Raw genomic sequence first — 13,355 nt, 5'->3', positions numbered from 1 at the left:
GTTAATGGAATGGGCGAATGGTTTTGGCGATGTTCTGCATTCTGTAATTCATGCCCAAACTGGGCGTTGAGTGTTTCTTCAGTATCACCTTACTTCACGCCTAGATATCTCTGCTTTGAGTGCAAAGCTCCATCTAGAGGAAGCCCATAGTAGTACCACAGATCCCTTTCCCCCTCGCATGGCCTTTAGGACAGAATGGTGTCCCTGGATGATGGGACAAGGATTCTGAAAACAACTTAGAAGCCTTGGTAGATAACTAGTTGCACATGATCTTCCAATGTGAGGCAGGAGCTAAAATGTTTCATGCAATCCTTATGTAAATAAGAAAGGAGAAAGGAGCAGGAGGAATTGATGAGGGTTTTCTTGGTTGTTTTTTTTTTCCCCACCCCTATTTGACATTATAAATGACTGCTGGAATATATCAATTTCTGGAGCCTACAAGTTAAAAAGGATATTGATGAATGGGCGAGGACTCAGCAGATTGAGTAGAAAACTAGAATACTTACTAAAAATAGTATTTGTTTTGTTTAGCTGAACAAAAGATGAGCTCTGGAATGAAGGCAGAGAAACCATCAACAACATCATCAACTCCTGGGAAGGACTCAGGACACTGGGCAGTCACTGAAACACTCCTCTCAGAAGATGCCAAGAACTGTAGGATGCAGAGGGGCTGGGGAAGGGTAAGCACAACACAAGAGAAAGGGGTAAAAAGTAGAAAGTGTGCTAATCATTTTTGGCTACATCCTTGTTGGGACTTTTTCTTTATTACTGTTCTTTTCTCTCCATCCCCCCACTCCTTTTTTTTTTTTTTTTTCCTATAATAATTACTTCTGGAATAATAGTAATTCTTGGATTAAACTGCTAAGTTAACAATTCCTGGCTTTGCAGACAAGATGTTTCCTTTTGCCTATAGCAAGGTCTGCAATGTTAGCAAAACTGCGTAAATTAGGATTGGTCCTTCTTTTGGTATTCAGCAAGACAGTGATCCACTATTTGTGACCATGCCCTCATAGCTGTTAGGCTACATAGATATATCTACACCTTTGTTTGTGAATTTGACTCTCCACTATCAGTGAATATCCTATGTTAATGAATTCCATAGCAGTCATTTGCTGTGTAAAAAAATACATACTTTGTTTAAAATCTCCTATATAGTTTAATTTGGAGTACTTTACTCTTTTTGATTTACAAGAAATAATGAATATCTCACTACACTCAGTATTCGTCTCTGTCCAGTCACTTCATGAAGACCTCTAGTGTTTTCTAGTTTTCTGATGTGGATGGGCTTCCATATTTTCCTCTGTCCCTTGAGCAGTCTGCTGCTTTTCTTTATGCTTCTTGTTTTATTGACTGTGAACTTTATTTTTAGGGCTGACAGAAAACAGTCACAATTTCCACCCCCAAATAATTTTCCTCAGTCTTTTCCAACAGTGATTATCTGTAGTTCCCTGGCATGTGGCTGTTCCTGCTGTAACAATAATCAAAACAGATAATATTTTCTCTAGTCCTTTGCTAACATTTTTACTCTTATAGATAAATCCAGAATAATTCCATTGACGTCAATGGAGCTACTTCACATTGACATGGCTGAAACTGAAAACATAATTATGATACTATTAAGAACATCCTGTTCAAGGTGGGTTTTGTTGAAGATATAATTTTAGAAAGCCGGGGGAAAAACCAAAAGCATTTTAAGAGGACAGTACTGTGGCAGGCCTTACTTCATAGTTTTGCAGCTCATCAGCTCTTTCTCATAATGTATTTTTATCTGTGGCAGCTTTAATATACATTGCTAAGGTTGGAATTGCTGCTGATACAATTAAATTTATTCTCCAGAGATCTTATTCCCCTGTTAATACCAGGTATCACTGGCCCTCATGTAGAGTATGTAGCAATTAAGCCCCATTATAGAATTAAAAGCTGAAACAACAGGAGCCAAGTTCCTGCATGGATCTGGGATGGGAGCTCAGCTACCAGGTGGCAGGGTTTTTGCTGAATGCATTGCAGGCAGCAGGGTGCCAAGGGCAGTACCCTTATTTCTCTTAGGAACAGCAACCAGTAAAGGCAGATATGTGTTTTTATTATCCATCTGAGAAGGAACAAGGGCCCTGGATGGAACTGTAAGTGAATGAGAAAAAAAACTGAGAAATATTCAGAAAGCAGTGAGATTGGCAGTATTTAAATACTATAGGGCTGGCAAAATAACCTTGTAAAAGAAGTGTAAAAGAGAGCACTTGGGGAGGCTTGGGGAGATTGCAAAGCTTGGAAAAGCAGGTTGGATTTCAGGATATATCCTGTAGAAGGGGGGTGGGAGGGAAGTAAAACATAAGGATGGCTATACTGGATCAAAAAATATCTGTGTAGCTCAGTGTTTCATCCCCCATAAGGACCACCTAGACAAGAATATAATAGAAGAAACAGAGTAGTAATTCCCAAGAATAACATTAGCTTTTAGCTAGTTTTGGGTCAGAAAGTCTATGAGTAGGACTTCATGAGGAATCATGTAATGTATTTTTTTTTTCCCCCATGAATTTGTTCAGACAGTATTTGAACCATATAAAATTTATGTACATAGGTTATAAAATAAAAGGAATTTCCTAAAGCATGATTGCACTTTTGGAAATGAAGGGTTACAAATAGTACAGTACCAGAAGTAGATTCTCATGTGGTAAAATCAGACAAGCTCTACTGAATGTGGCTATTAACACTGTGTACAGAAATACCAAATACCTCACTGCAAAACAAACCAAAGCATGGCATGTCCTGTTTTTTTTTTTTTTTTATTTCTTATATCTCAGACATAGAGATACAGAAAATAAAGAGTTTCTCTCTTTTTTGCCTTTTTTTTTTTTTTTAATTTATGGTAGCTAAAAGCTCAAAACAAAGGTGTATTTCTGACCTTGAGCTGTTTTATCTAGTACTCTTTGCCTACCCTTGCAATGTTAAAACAGCCATCTTACTTCAATCCTGATGCACTTTCTTTATAGTTTTTTTACTATTTTCTATTTTTGGCATGTTCACTGGAGGAATGAATAAATTACAAGATAGATGAAGGTGTCTTTATGCCCACTATAACTTTCTTCCTGGCTTTCTTTGTATAATTGAATGTTTCCATTTCTAGGATTCCAGGAGAAATTAATCCAAGGATGTCATGCCACACATTTCACAGAGGAGCTCTGCCTTAAAGATGATTCTCCTTTGTTGGGTAGGAAAAATGGCAGACTGAAAAAAAGAGCTATGATCATGTTTGAATGTGCATTACCCCAGCATAGCCAAACACTGTTATAATCACCAATGAGAAAAGGAGACAATGTGGACCTAATTAAAAAAATATCTAAAAATACTTAAAATGAAGGAGGGGAGTTATGTAAAGAGATTAATGTGAAAGGAAAAAGCAGTGACTTCAAAAAGAATAGGGGGATTGATAAGTCTCCCCCTCCTCAACTCAGAATATAAACTGTAGAAAATGATGGTCCTTTGAGTGAAATGCTGTTGCTGCTGTTATTTGGCAAAGGTAGATGAGAAGGGATAAGAACTCTTCCTGCAGTAGTTATGATGACTCAGGAAATTACAAGCTTCATCATTTTTTAATGACTTTGGATATAAAAACTATTTTGAAACCTTATAAAATAATAAATATTTAAAATCTAGATAATGAAAAACCACCTGAGCATAACACTGCGATTTTGTTCAGACAAAATAACTAACTCTTTCACTTTATACTAATGAAAACTAATCTGTACATACATCTATATAAGACAATAATATTTAAAAGCACTTCTTGACTCTTTCACTTTATACTAATGAAAACTAATCTGTACATACATCTATATAAGACAATAATATTTAAAAGCACTTCTTGAAAGAAAGAAAAATGAATAATACAAACAAAATTATCTAAGTGTGCATTTTGTCTTGAATTAGACAGCAGATAAAGTAGAATCAATAGTGTAGTGTCAATTAAAACTAGTATTTTCCTACAGGTCCTGTCCACCTCTTGTGCACAATTCTATGATAAATATATTGACTTTGTCCTCTCAGAATATCACTCAGTGTTTGACGGAGTAGACTCAGGATACCTGAACGGCCAGGTAAGTCCAATCATAGCTTCTATAGGGTAGTAACCATAGCTTTTTAAAAATAGGAGTAAAGCTTATCCTTTACGTGTGGATGGTCAAAGGACCCATCAGAAATGTTAACACATCTGAGAGTTCATTTGCTGCTTGTTGTACTATCTGGAACAGCAAAGCTACATTTAAATACATTTTTATTTTAAAGAACAATAGTATGAGCAAACAAAAATTCAGAGCCCTACCACACCAAAACACTATGTGATTATAGAATCATAGAATCATAGAATAGTTAGGGTTGGAAAGGACCTCAAGATCATCTAGTTCCAACCCCCCTGCATGGACAGGGACACCTCACACTAAACCATCCCACCCAAGGCTTCATCCAACCTGGCCTTGAACACTGCCAGGGATGGAGCACTCACAACCCATTCCAGTGCCTCACCACCCTAACAGGAAATTATCTATTTCTTCTGAATGGAAGAGTATGCTATTTAAGTCACATAGAATCAGAGAATGGTTTGGATTGAAAAGGGCATTTAAAGGTCATCTAGTTATAAGCCGCTGCAATGAGCAAGGACATCTTCAGCTAGCTGAGGCTGCTCAGAGCCCTGTCCAACCTAGCCTTGAATGTTTCCAGGGATGGTGCATCTACCACCTATCTGAGCAATCTGTTTCAGCATTTTACCACCCTTACTGTAAAAAAAAAAAAAAAATCTTCCTTAGATCTAGTCTAAATTGACCCTCTTCCAGTTTAAAAATACTACCTCTTGTCCTATCACTACAAGCCCTACTACTTAGATGGCCCCAGGTGTGTACTAGAGTGAGCATGTAGAAACTTACACAGAATTCAGTAGAATAAAATGGAGATGGATGAGGCAGCAGCACCCTTGCTAAATTTGCTCTTGTCCCTAATTTACCCTAATGGTGGGATGTGTAGCAGTAACTGCTGTGGGCTTGTGGACAGCTAAGCTGCACTTTACCACAGTGTGTAAAGCCAGCGCAGTTTGCCGAGTTTTACCACTAGATGGAGGCATATATTGCACGGTTCACATCTAGAATGCTGGGTGAGATACCACCGTGGCAGCTGTTTTTCTCTAAGGAAAGATCATGTATGTGAATGGAACAGGACCTTAGTGAAAACCATGGTGTGTCTCTCTTTCATGCTGTATTCCCTTTGGGGATTTTGGTCATGAGAACAGGGTACTTTCTGTCAACATTGCAACTTTCCAGGCTCCCCCAGGTTGACCCAGGTTGCTTGAGCATCTACACAGGATGTGGAGTTTGCTAGTCCCGTTCTTCATAGTCTTTAATGCAGTCTGGGATCTGACCCTCTATTCTGGGATTTCCTATTTTTCTCGTACCTCAACACAGCTGTGCCCTGAGAATAATATCCGCTCTAGCACTAGCAACTTCATCTTTGAGTTTCATGTGGAAGAAATGGCTAGTAATCGATTAGAAAGATATTTTTTTCTCTGCCTATCACACAGGCAGGAGTTGTTTAATCCCTCAGTGAAATTCCAAAAGAGAAAAAAAACAAATATGAGACAACAGAGAATACAAGTTCAGGGCTTTTTTAATTATATAAAGATCAATATAAATCAATATAAAAATTCAGGGAGAAAAAGTGCAGTCCAGGAGTTTACTACTTTAATTAGCTAGAGGATTAAAGTAGTTTTAGAACACCAAAACAACCAGAATTAAAACTGAACTGGAACACCAAAGCAGCCAGATGTGAATCCTTTGGTCTTTTTGAAGCATTTTCTTCAAGAGTTTGATGACTTTTTCCCTGTGGGAAAGAAGCACAAAACAAGATAGTGTGCTGGAAATGGATAATGCAGACAAGTGTGTTTTAATCCTAGTATCCCTCTAGCATGCCCTCAGGAAGGTGGTGCCTAAAGAAAAGCAAACCTGGCAAAGTTTACCATGTGTGGTCAGTTCTGGCTATGCTCCACTTCTACTGCTGAGTAGTTTCTGCCTTCACCGAACTGTCCCATTGACTTGGTAAGTGACACAGTATCTCACATTTCCCTGTCAGTAGTCCCGCTCACTGAAAGAACTCATTTGTAGAGTGCGGTTCACAGGCTTGTTTGGCAATACGTAGGTGTGCAGAAAGACAGTGTGCCAGGCTGCTGCACTGCTGCTTCATCACCTTAGTTGTAGTGGGGACATGCTACAGAAGGAACATAGTGGATGGAGTATACAGGAATGTGTTTTTCCCAAGTCTGTTCCCCTTCTCTCTTTTTGGTAATATGACAAGGCCCTTGCAATCAGGGAGAGTAGTGAAACCTGTAACCCAGTAAATTTTATCTTGAAAATCAAATCTCATAATGTACTTACCATATAACTTCTGAATTCCTCGCCTATCATCTTCTGAAAGCCTGAAGGTTGCTGGGTTCACATATGAGTAGATAGGGTACATCAGAGCTTCACGGACATTTGAATGAGCAAGTCCCAAAGAATGGCCAAATTCATGAGCAGCAACAAGGAACAAATTAACTTCTGCAGCATAGAAGCATAGAAAAGTTCTGTTAAAGGTATGCAATTTCTTTTTAGCAAAGAATCGAAGTAGCAGGAGAATGTATATCTTTCACTCCCTTGGAATGAAACATTGAAGTTTTCATTGGTTATTACTGAACTTTGTTGTACAACTGTAATATTTAAATAACGACATTACTGATCCCTTGCACATGCATATAGAGACCTTGAGTCTCTTTTCAGCTCTGGTTTTGACTAACCTTATTCCTACAAGCAAGTCATTCTACCTTTTCATAACGTAAGTACAGAGCAGAGGCTCATAGTCCCTGTTCAGCCTGTGAAAAGTGATTTAATATATGGAGAGAAGGCATTATGTAACTCCTAATGATAATGAAGTAGAAGTACTTAGGTAATTGAAAAAGAACAGAAATGTTGGCACTGAAATGGTACCAAAACATGAAGAGTTATGGAAGGCATTTTCTATGGCTGTGTTCTTCCAAGATGTACAGTGTTTGCCTTTACCCTTCATACACACATGTAGGTTTTACCTCGATTGGACTCTGACCATATTTCATCATCATCAAAATGAGCATCTCCACCAAGCCCTTCTCCAGGTGCAAATGCATGAGCTAGTGTGTTACCTCTTCCATCAAAAGGATATCCATCACCGTGCCCTGCATTTGAGAAGAAAAACATGTAATCAGATTACATCAGCTGTAAAGTTTAAATTCAGAAAACTGAAGCACATTGCTCTCTTGTGCTAATTTTGTTGATTGCCAGTCCTTAAAAAAAGTCCTTTGATAGCAGCAAGGTGGTACAATTGAGGAGCAAGGATTAGGAAGCACTCTTCAAGTTCATGACTCAAGTTCAAAACTTGTATTTGATAATTCAGACTGTTGCAAGTTTCAGAAAGATCTGAATATTTTTCTGAGCTTTTGTCAGAAATGTGGTTCTAAGGCAGCAATCAGGGATTATTTCAGAATAAATACTTAATGCTTGACAACATTATAAGCACCTGAATGGCTTCTAATGTTGGAAAGTGCTGAGCAACATTAATTATAGAAATTCTCACTTGTACTGATTTTAGTGGAAGACAGTGATTTTGGATAAATAACCATGTTCCTGAAGAGTAAGGTTCATTTACCCCAGCCTTCGGGTATGGTCTATTACCTACTTCTCTCACAGTGCATGTGGAATGGTACGGTTTCCTGCCTCAAGTGCAAGCGCTGACAGGATGGCATATTTGTACCAGCTGTGAATATTTCCGTGTACCCCTTGGTGAGCCTCTGAGTTGATTGAGGGGTATTTGGGGACTCAAATGCCATTCTGTGTCCTTTCCCCCCGACCATGTGGATGGTCCTTGAGGCAGGGCTAGCACAGGAGAAGACACCTAGTCGTAGTGCGTGACAAAGGATTAAACCCCATTCCAGCTTGCAGGATCTTTTCTCACTTTCACTGGCTCATTAGTTGACTCTTAATGGAAACATAATATGCTTCCCATCAGTGAAGTATGAGCTTGTGACATTTTGGTGTTTATATGCAGTAATCAATTTGTAAGCCACATATCTGATCTTCACTCACAGTCCTAGTAAGAGACCTAGTAAATACTGTCAATGGATCTAGAGAACAAGTCAGGTAACCTTAAAGTAGGCATTTAGTATGACTAAGTTGAGTCAGTTTAGGTGACAGGCTCAAGTGAAAGGCATTCATGTACTAGTCTGGATCCCAGGTGAACTTCTGAAGTGCCTCTACTGATCATCTGCATTTGCCATGCTTTGACTTGCACCTTGCTGTAATCTTGCAGTTCAACAATGAAATTCCTTCTGGGAGAAAATCAACCAGAAGATACTCTTTGTGGCAAAACTTCATGCACCACAGCTGCCAAAGACTGTTTAGTCCAGGGAACCAGACTAGATCTGGACCAAAGTAAACCAGCCTGTGGAGGCTGCATCTTCAGGACCAGCTGATTAGCTTTACAGCTCTGTTCCGATTAGTTTGCACTATTTGTCAAGGCATACAGAGCCTTGAACACCTAAATTTAGGTGTCTTCTCATGGAGCTGAATTCTCCCTCCATTTCACAGCTTTAACTCTGAAAGGATTTTCTAATGGTTTCGTAGGAGTAAAAGTGAATCATAATTTATAAATGTAGTGGCTAGATGAAGAGAAGATAAAATTCATGCAGACTTTGGAATAATTCGAAACTTTTCTTTCTTAAAGCTGTGGCTATAAAAATATTTACTTTGAGTTAAATGTGGACCAATGCATCATAAAAATGACAAGTATTCTCACCTTGACGTGCAAATGCAACCACAATGTCTGCTTGTCTGTTGTATACTCTTTGGAACCGCAGGGGAGTCACATCACTCCATACCATGAGAGCCCTTCTAATTGCATCATCCACTTTCTTTTGGGGTAGATCAGGTGTATAGTTGACAATCCTGGCAGCAAAAGGAAAGAGATTAATGTCACTTATGTTGTGAAGGAAACCCACATAGTTAAATACAAAGCAACCCCTTTCCCTTTAAAACCTGAAACATCACTAACTTGTAAGTCAAATGTCTCTTGTTCCATCTTGGACTTCCAGGAAATGTTTTGTAATCCGCTATATCGGGGATTCCACATCTGGGCTGTTTAATTGTTTCTTCTGTTTCTGCATTTAATTTTCCAGTTACAGTGAGGTGGAAAAACCTCTGCATTTCTTTAATCCTGTCTTCTAAACTTTGGTTTTGTGTTTTTGTGAGAACTGGAAAGAATTTATCAAGATATGCCTGAAAGAAGAAAAGGAAAATAAAAATCAATATGTATATCTGTGAACTTTTTGGTAATTGCATTTTACATTTGGTTGAATTGTTTTGTCATCCTGCAGTCATGGTTAGTTTTAGATATTTTTTTTTTGTTACATTTCAGTTTACCAAATGCTGTTCTTCCTGTAGTATAGATTAGTATATGTAAAAATAATTGTAATAGTAGCGAAACACTGTAAGGAAGCAATCTTTTTAAGTAAACACAATTTACTGAACATTCAAATCCTCAGCCTTCCAACATAGTCTACATAAATACTTTTGAAATGTTTTAAAAATTACATGCTCCCCTTTACCAGTTGGAACTTGATCTCTTTTGTAAGTTAAACTTGGGGGGGGAAGACTAAGTTTTAGTCAATAAGTTTAAATTGTTTCATGTCACCTCTGCAAAAACTATTGTGGTAACTTAAGATAATATAAACAGACAGGAAAGGAATGTAGAAGCTGAATCAAAAGTCAGGTTATTCACAATACAGTTACATTGCCCCCCTAATAACATACCTTTACATTATCAAAGCCTGTGTTGCTCCGTGATTCTGGTTGATGTTGTGCTGGAAAAGCAAGACTCTCAGGTAGGAAGATGGCAGCACAGAGTAGGACATATTGCATAGTGCCCAGCTTGCCAAGGAGCCTTGCTATAGCAGAAAGGGTTTGACCTTCTGTCTCCCAAGACCACAGCTAAATTGCTTATATAGATCCTGATAGCTCCAAGAGGCAGTTACATGTGACTCACTTTTTGGTGGTGTTAATGGTATGTCATCACTATTCTAAGAAGTAAATGAAAGCATGTTAAACAAATCTTTCCTTTGACTTCCCTGTTGATATCATGTCACAGCTAGAAGACAGCTTTGGCTCAATCTTTTCATATTATTCTGGTAGTGAAACCACAAGGTCATAGGGAAGTTCACTTTCTGTAACTTCATCAATACAGTTACTGTATAATCACTGGCTTCTTCCAAGTTCCTTATACACAAAGGCATTCTGTTAACAGCCTGTCGGCCAGATAGCCTGCCTGTATTAATTGATGGAGAGGCAGAGATGACAAGGATAAGGGCACTATCTCACTGAAACTACTGGTATTTCCTAGGAAGCATGCACAACACTGTCCAGGTATTTTTTTCTAATCAGAATTCTCCTGTGAGTTATCCTATGCTGCAGGAAATCCAGTTCAATGAAGTTCTACCTCCAGCTGTACCAGTGCAATCGGACAGTGTCCATGAAGCACTGGCAGCTGAGCAGGGCAGCCACAACCTCCCTGGTCCTCTGACAGCAACACTGTTCTTGGCCTCAGTCCACCAACCCCCCCTAGAAGTGATAATTTTTGAGGACTGGAAACACCAGTCCACAGGCTGGTGAATTGTGAATTTTTTCAGGCTGTGCAGTTTTGTGACCATATTACTTTTAATCTAAAAGGAAAAGCACATAAATGGGAAAACACCATTACTGTTTCTCACAATAGGACAGCTTGTATGGGTATAGCTGAGCATGTGTGGAAAAGTCTGTGGGTTACTAGCTTAAGTCCAGTGTACTTCTGACTGATGTTTGATTTCAGAGAGACTTTGATTTCAGAGAGATGATCTACACCAAAACACTGCTGAATTACACAGGAGAGGACTGCATTACACAATAGTGTCTGAAACAATTGCTAAAGGAATGATGCTTTTACCTGATACTGAAAAAAACCCAGGTGTCCACCGTGTAATCATTTCTGTACATTTAGATAGGCTTACAGAAAATCCATCAATGTCCAAATCTTAAAGCTTAATGAAAAAAAGCTGGTTTACTGTTAGAGGCAGGTTCATCTTCCTCAAGAGCTGACTGTATGTCTGACTGTGGCAGTAAAGCAGGATCTGGACCCGGGTGTGGGAGGCAGGAGATGAGGATGTGTTTAAACCACTTTGAACTCCATGACTCTGGCATATGGTACTGATTATTTCCTCATATTACACAAGAGGAATTTGAAAGCCACCAGAGCACCATTCCACTTGACAGACTATTGTGCAACACACATGTATCTTTAACCAGGGCATGGGCAAAACTGAAATAAGAGTTTAAACACAAGAGCTTGCTGAGAAAGGACAGGTGTCATGCTCCATCTTATTTTCGTCTGGAAATTTGTCAACTCCCCTCTTCCCCTTCCCCCCCCCCCCCCCCCCCCCAGTTTGTTTTGGTTTTGTTTTGTTTGCTTGTGTTCGGTTTTGGTTTTTGTTTTTTTATTTTTTTCAAAAAAGAGAGGAGGGCTTCAATGAACTTCGGGCTTGAATTACAATAAAAAACTTTCTGTGAGAAGAATTTTAATATCTTCAGTTTCAAAATCATCAGGAATCAATCTAATTCTAATAAGACCATTATCAAAAGGAAACAGATGCTGATATTCAGCTTTAGTTGTGTGAATTTTGCAGATAACTCTATGGCTTCTGCACTCTGTTTGCATAAATCTTACACCTGAATGGGCTCTCTTTGAAGCAGTCCTCTTGTACCTGGATTCCAGGGCTACGTATCCCTTTTGCAGGCTGTGTGAGGGTAAAAACCTTGAGTCATCCCTGCCTGGGCACTGAGATCCTACTGGAGCCCCTTGGCAGTGGATCAGCCCATCCCTGGAGAGGGTCAGTCCAGTTCTTGCCTCCTGTTTGGCTGGATCAATGTGCATAGAGCTATTTACCAGCAGGATCTAACTCACATCCCACTGTTCTAGTGGATGAAAGGCCTGAAGAAGGGATTAGGTATTCAAATTCAGCAGAAATGATGTGATGAGAACTAACACATCCAAGTCACTAATAATTAAGCAATCAAACAATGTATCTCAACTTGGGGATTTCCCAACTTCTTACAGTATCTAGAATCGCTTTGCATTTAATGACTTTGTATTTACAGCAATTTAATTGGGACATTGTGTCGGAAAAAGATGTAAATATAGAGATAAGTTTTTACAATAATAATCTTGAGCAATAAACCACCAGAGAAATGTCCTTCCTGTAAATACCTGTGTTAGTTCTGACATCCTCCATTTTTTAATTTGTCTTCTCCTTTGGCCAATGAACAGGTCTCTCTTTCCTCCAGCTAACAGATACAGGTGGAACTCTCAAAATTTTCCATGTAATAATTTGCTTTATTCAATTTAAATTGAAGTCATTAGATACAACATTTAAGTGCATGCAGTTGTTTCTTCCTCCAGAAGCATGTACAGGACATAGGGAGGGAAGAGGGCAGGAGGTCACCAGCTGCATTTCATTGCACTATGGATCCACAATTTGTTGTCCAAGAGCAGTGGCATAACCTCCTACAGTCACCTTTCATTTGTGAATTCCCTTTTTGTAGCTGGCTGTCCCTGCCCATTTGTACGTCTGGCTCAACAGTCTTTAAAGGACTGAGCCAAGGTGCAATCTAAAGCCCTTTGTGCATCCTGTCTTGACAAAACCATACCCCTTCATGTAGGAAACCTTTAGCATAGTACTTGGACTAAGGCAACCTCTGACTGCCTTTAACCCTGCAGCAGATCTCTTTGATAAGCAGCAAAGTCCCGTCTGAATCAGACTGCTCATATAATGGTGTTTCAAGGGTAGGCAGAGTAGCTGTGACAGCACGGAGAGGCATGTTGCATTCAGTCTGTCCACACTAAATGTAACGTAAACTAAGGAGCAGTCAATGTCTGAAGCTTTTCCTGACTCATCCTGAGGTCTGCACATGCTGGGCCAGCACAGTGATCTTGGGCTTTGGTGACGGTGAAGGCCAGGATTTGAAAGGCAGGGTAGACACAGCAGGAGTTTACCTTCTTGTGCTTTTACCTGTGCTTGGCCTAACAGACTTGTACCTGTCTTTGGAAAATGTGCTGGGAGCATAAATTAACATTAACCAAAATATTGCCTTTGGCTTGGTTTGCAAAATCCTGTTTTCTATAAAAAAATAAACAGCCCTGAAACACCAGAGAGCTGATAGACTTCATTGTAAACTGACATGCAGTAGGGGCAATTCAAGAATTACAGACTTACCACTGGGGGTTTATGC

General features: G+C 39.2%; 1 protein-coding gene and 1 long non-coding RNA gene across 2 annotated transcripts; one reads left to right on the top strand and one right to left on the bottom strand.

The window, feature by feature from the left end:
- Positions 1–1,511: 1,511 nt before the first annotated feature.
- LOC136012828 (uncharacterized) lies at positions 1,512–4,062 on the top strand. The gene is made up of 3 exons (XR_010611983.1): positions 1,512–1,636; positions 3,122–3,205; positions 3,984–4,062. It is a non-coding gene; the product is annotated as an uncharacterized LOC136012828 (long non-coding RNA).
- Positions 4,063–5,628: 1,566 nt separating this feature from the next.
- MMP7 (matrix metallopeptidase 7) lies at positions 5,629–10,050 on the bottom strand. Its single transcript, XM_065675877.1, has 6 exons — positions 9,852–10,050; positions 9,094–9,317; positions 8,839–8,987; positions 7,097–7,222; positions 6,411–6,572; positions 5,629–5,859 (listed from the first exon to the last, which is right to left on the bottom strand). The coding sequence occupies exons 1-6, from the start codon at positions 9,957–9,959 to the stop codon at positions 5,837–5,839; spliced, it is 792 nt and encodes a 263-aa protein (XP_065531949.1). The 5' UTR covers positions 9,960–10,050; the 3' UTR covers positions 5,629–5,836.
- Positions 10,051–13,355: the final 3,305 nt, after the last annotated feature.

Source organism: Lathamus discolor, chromosome 4 (assembly GCF_037157495.1).
Source record: "Lathamus discolor isolate bLatDis1 chromosome 4, bLatDis1.hap1, whole genome shotgun sequence".
Taxonomy (NCBI): domain Eukaryota; kingdom Metazoa; phylum Chordata; class Aves; order Psittaciformes; family Psittacidae; genus Lathamus; species Lathamus discolor.
The sequence above is the reverse complement of the archived record's forward strand: the minus strand, read 5'-3'. Positions and strand labels throughout refer to the sequence as shown.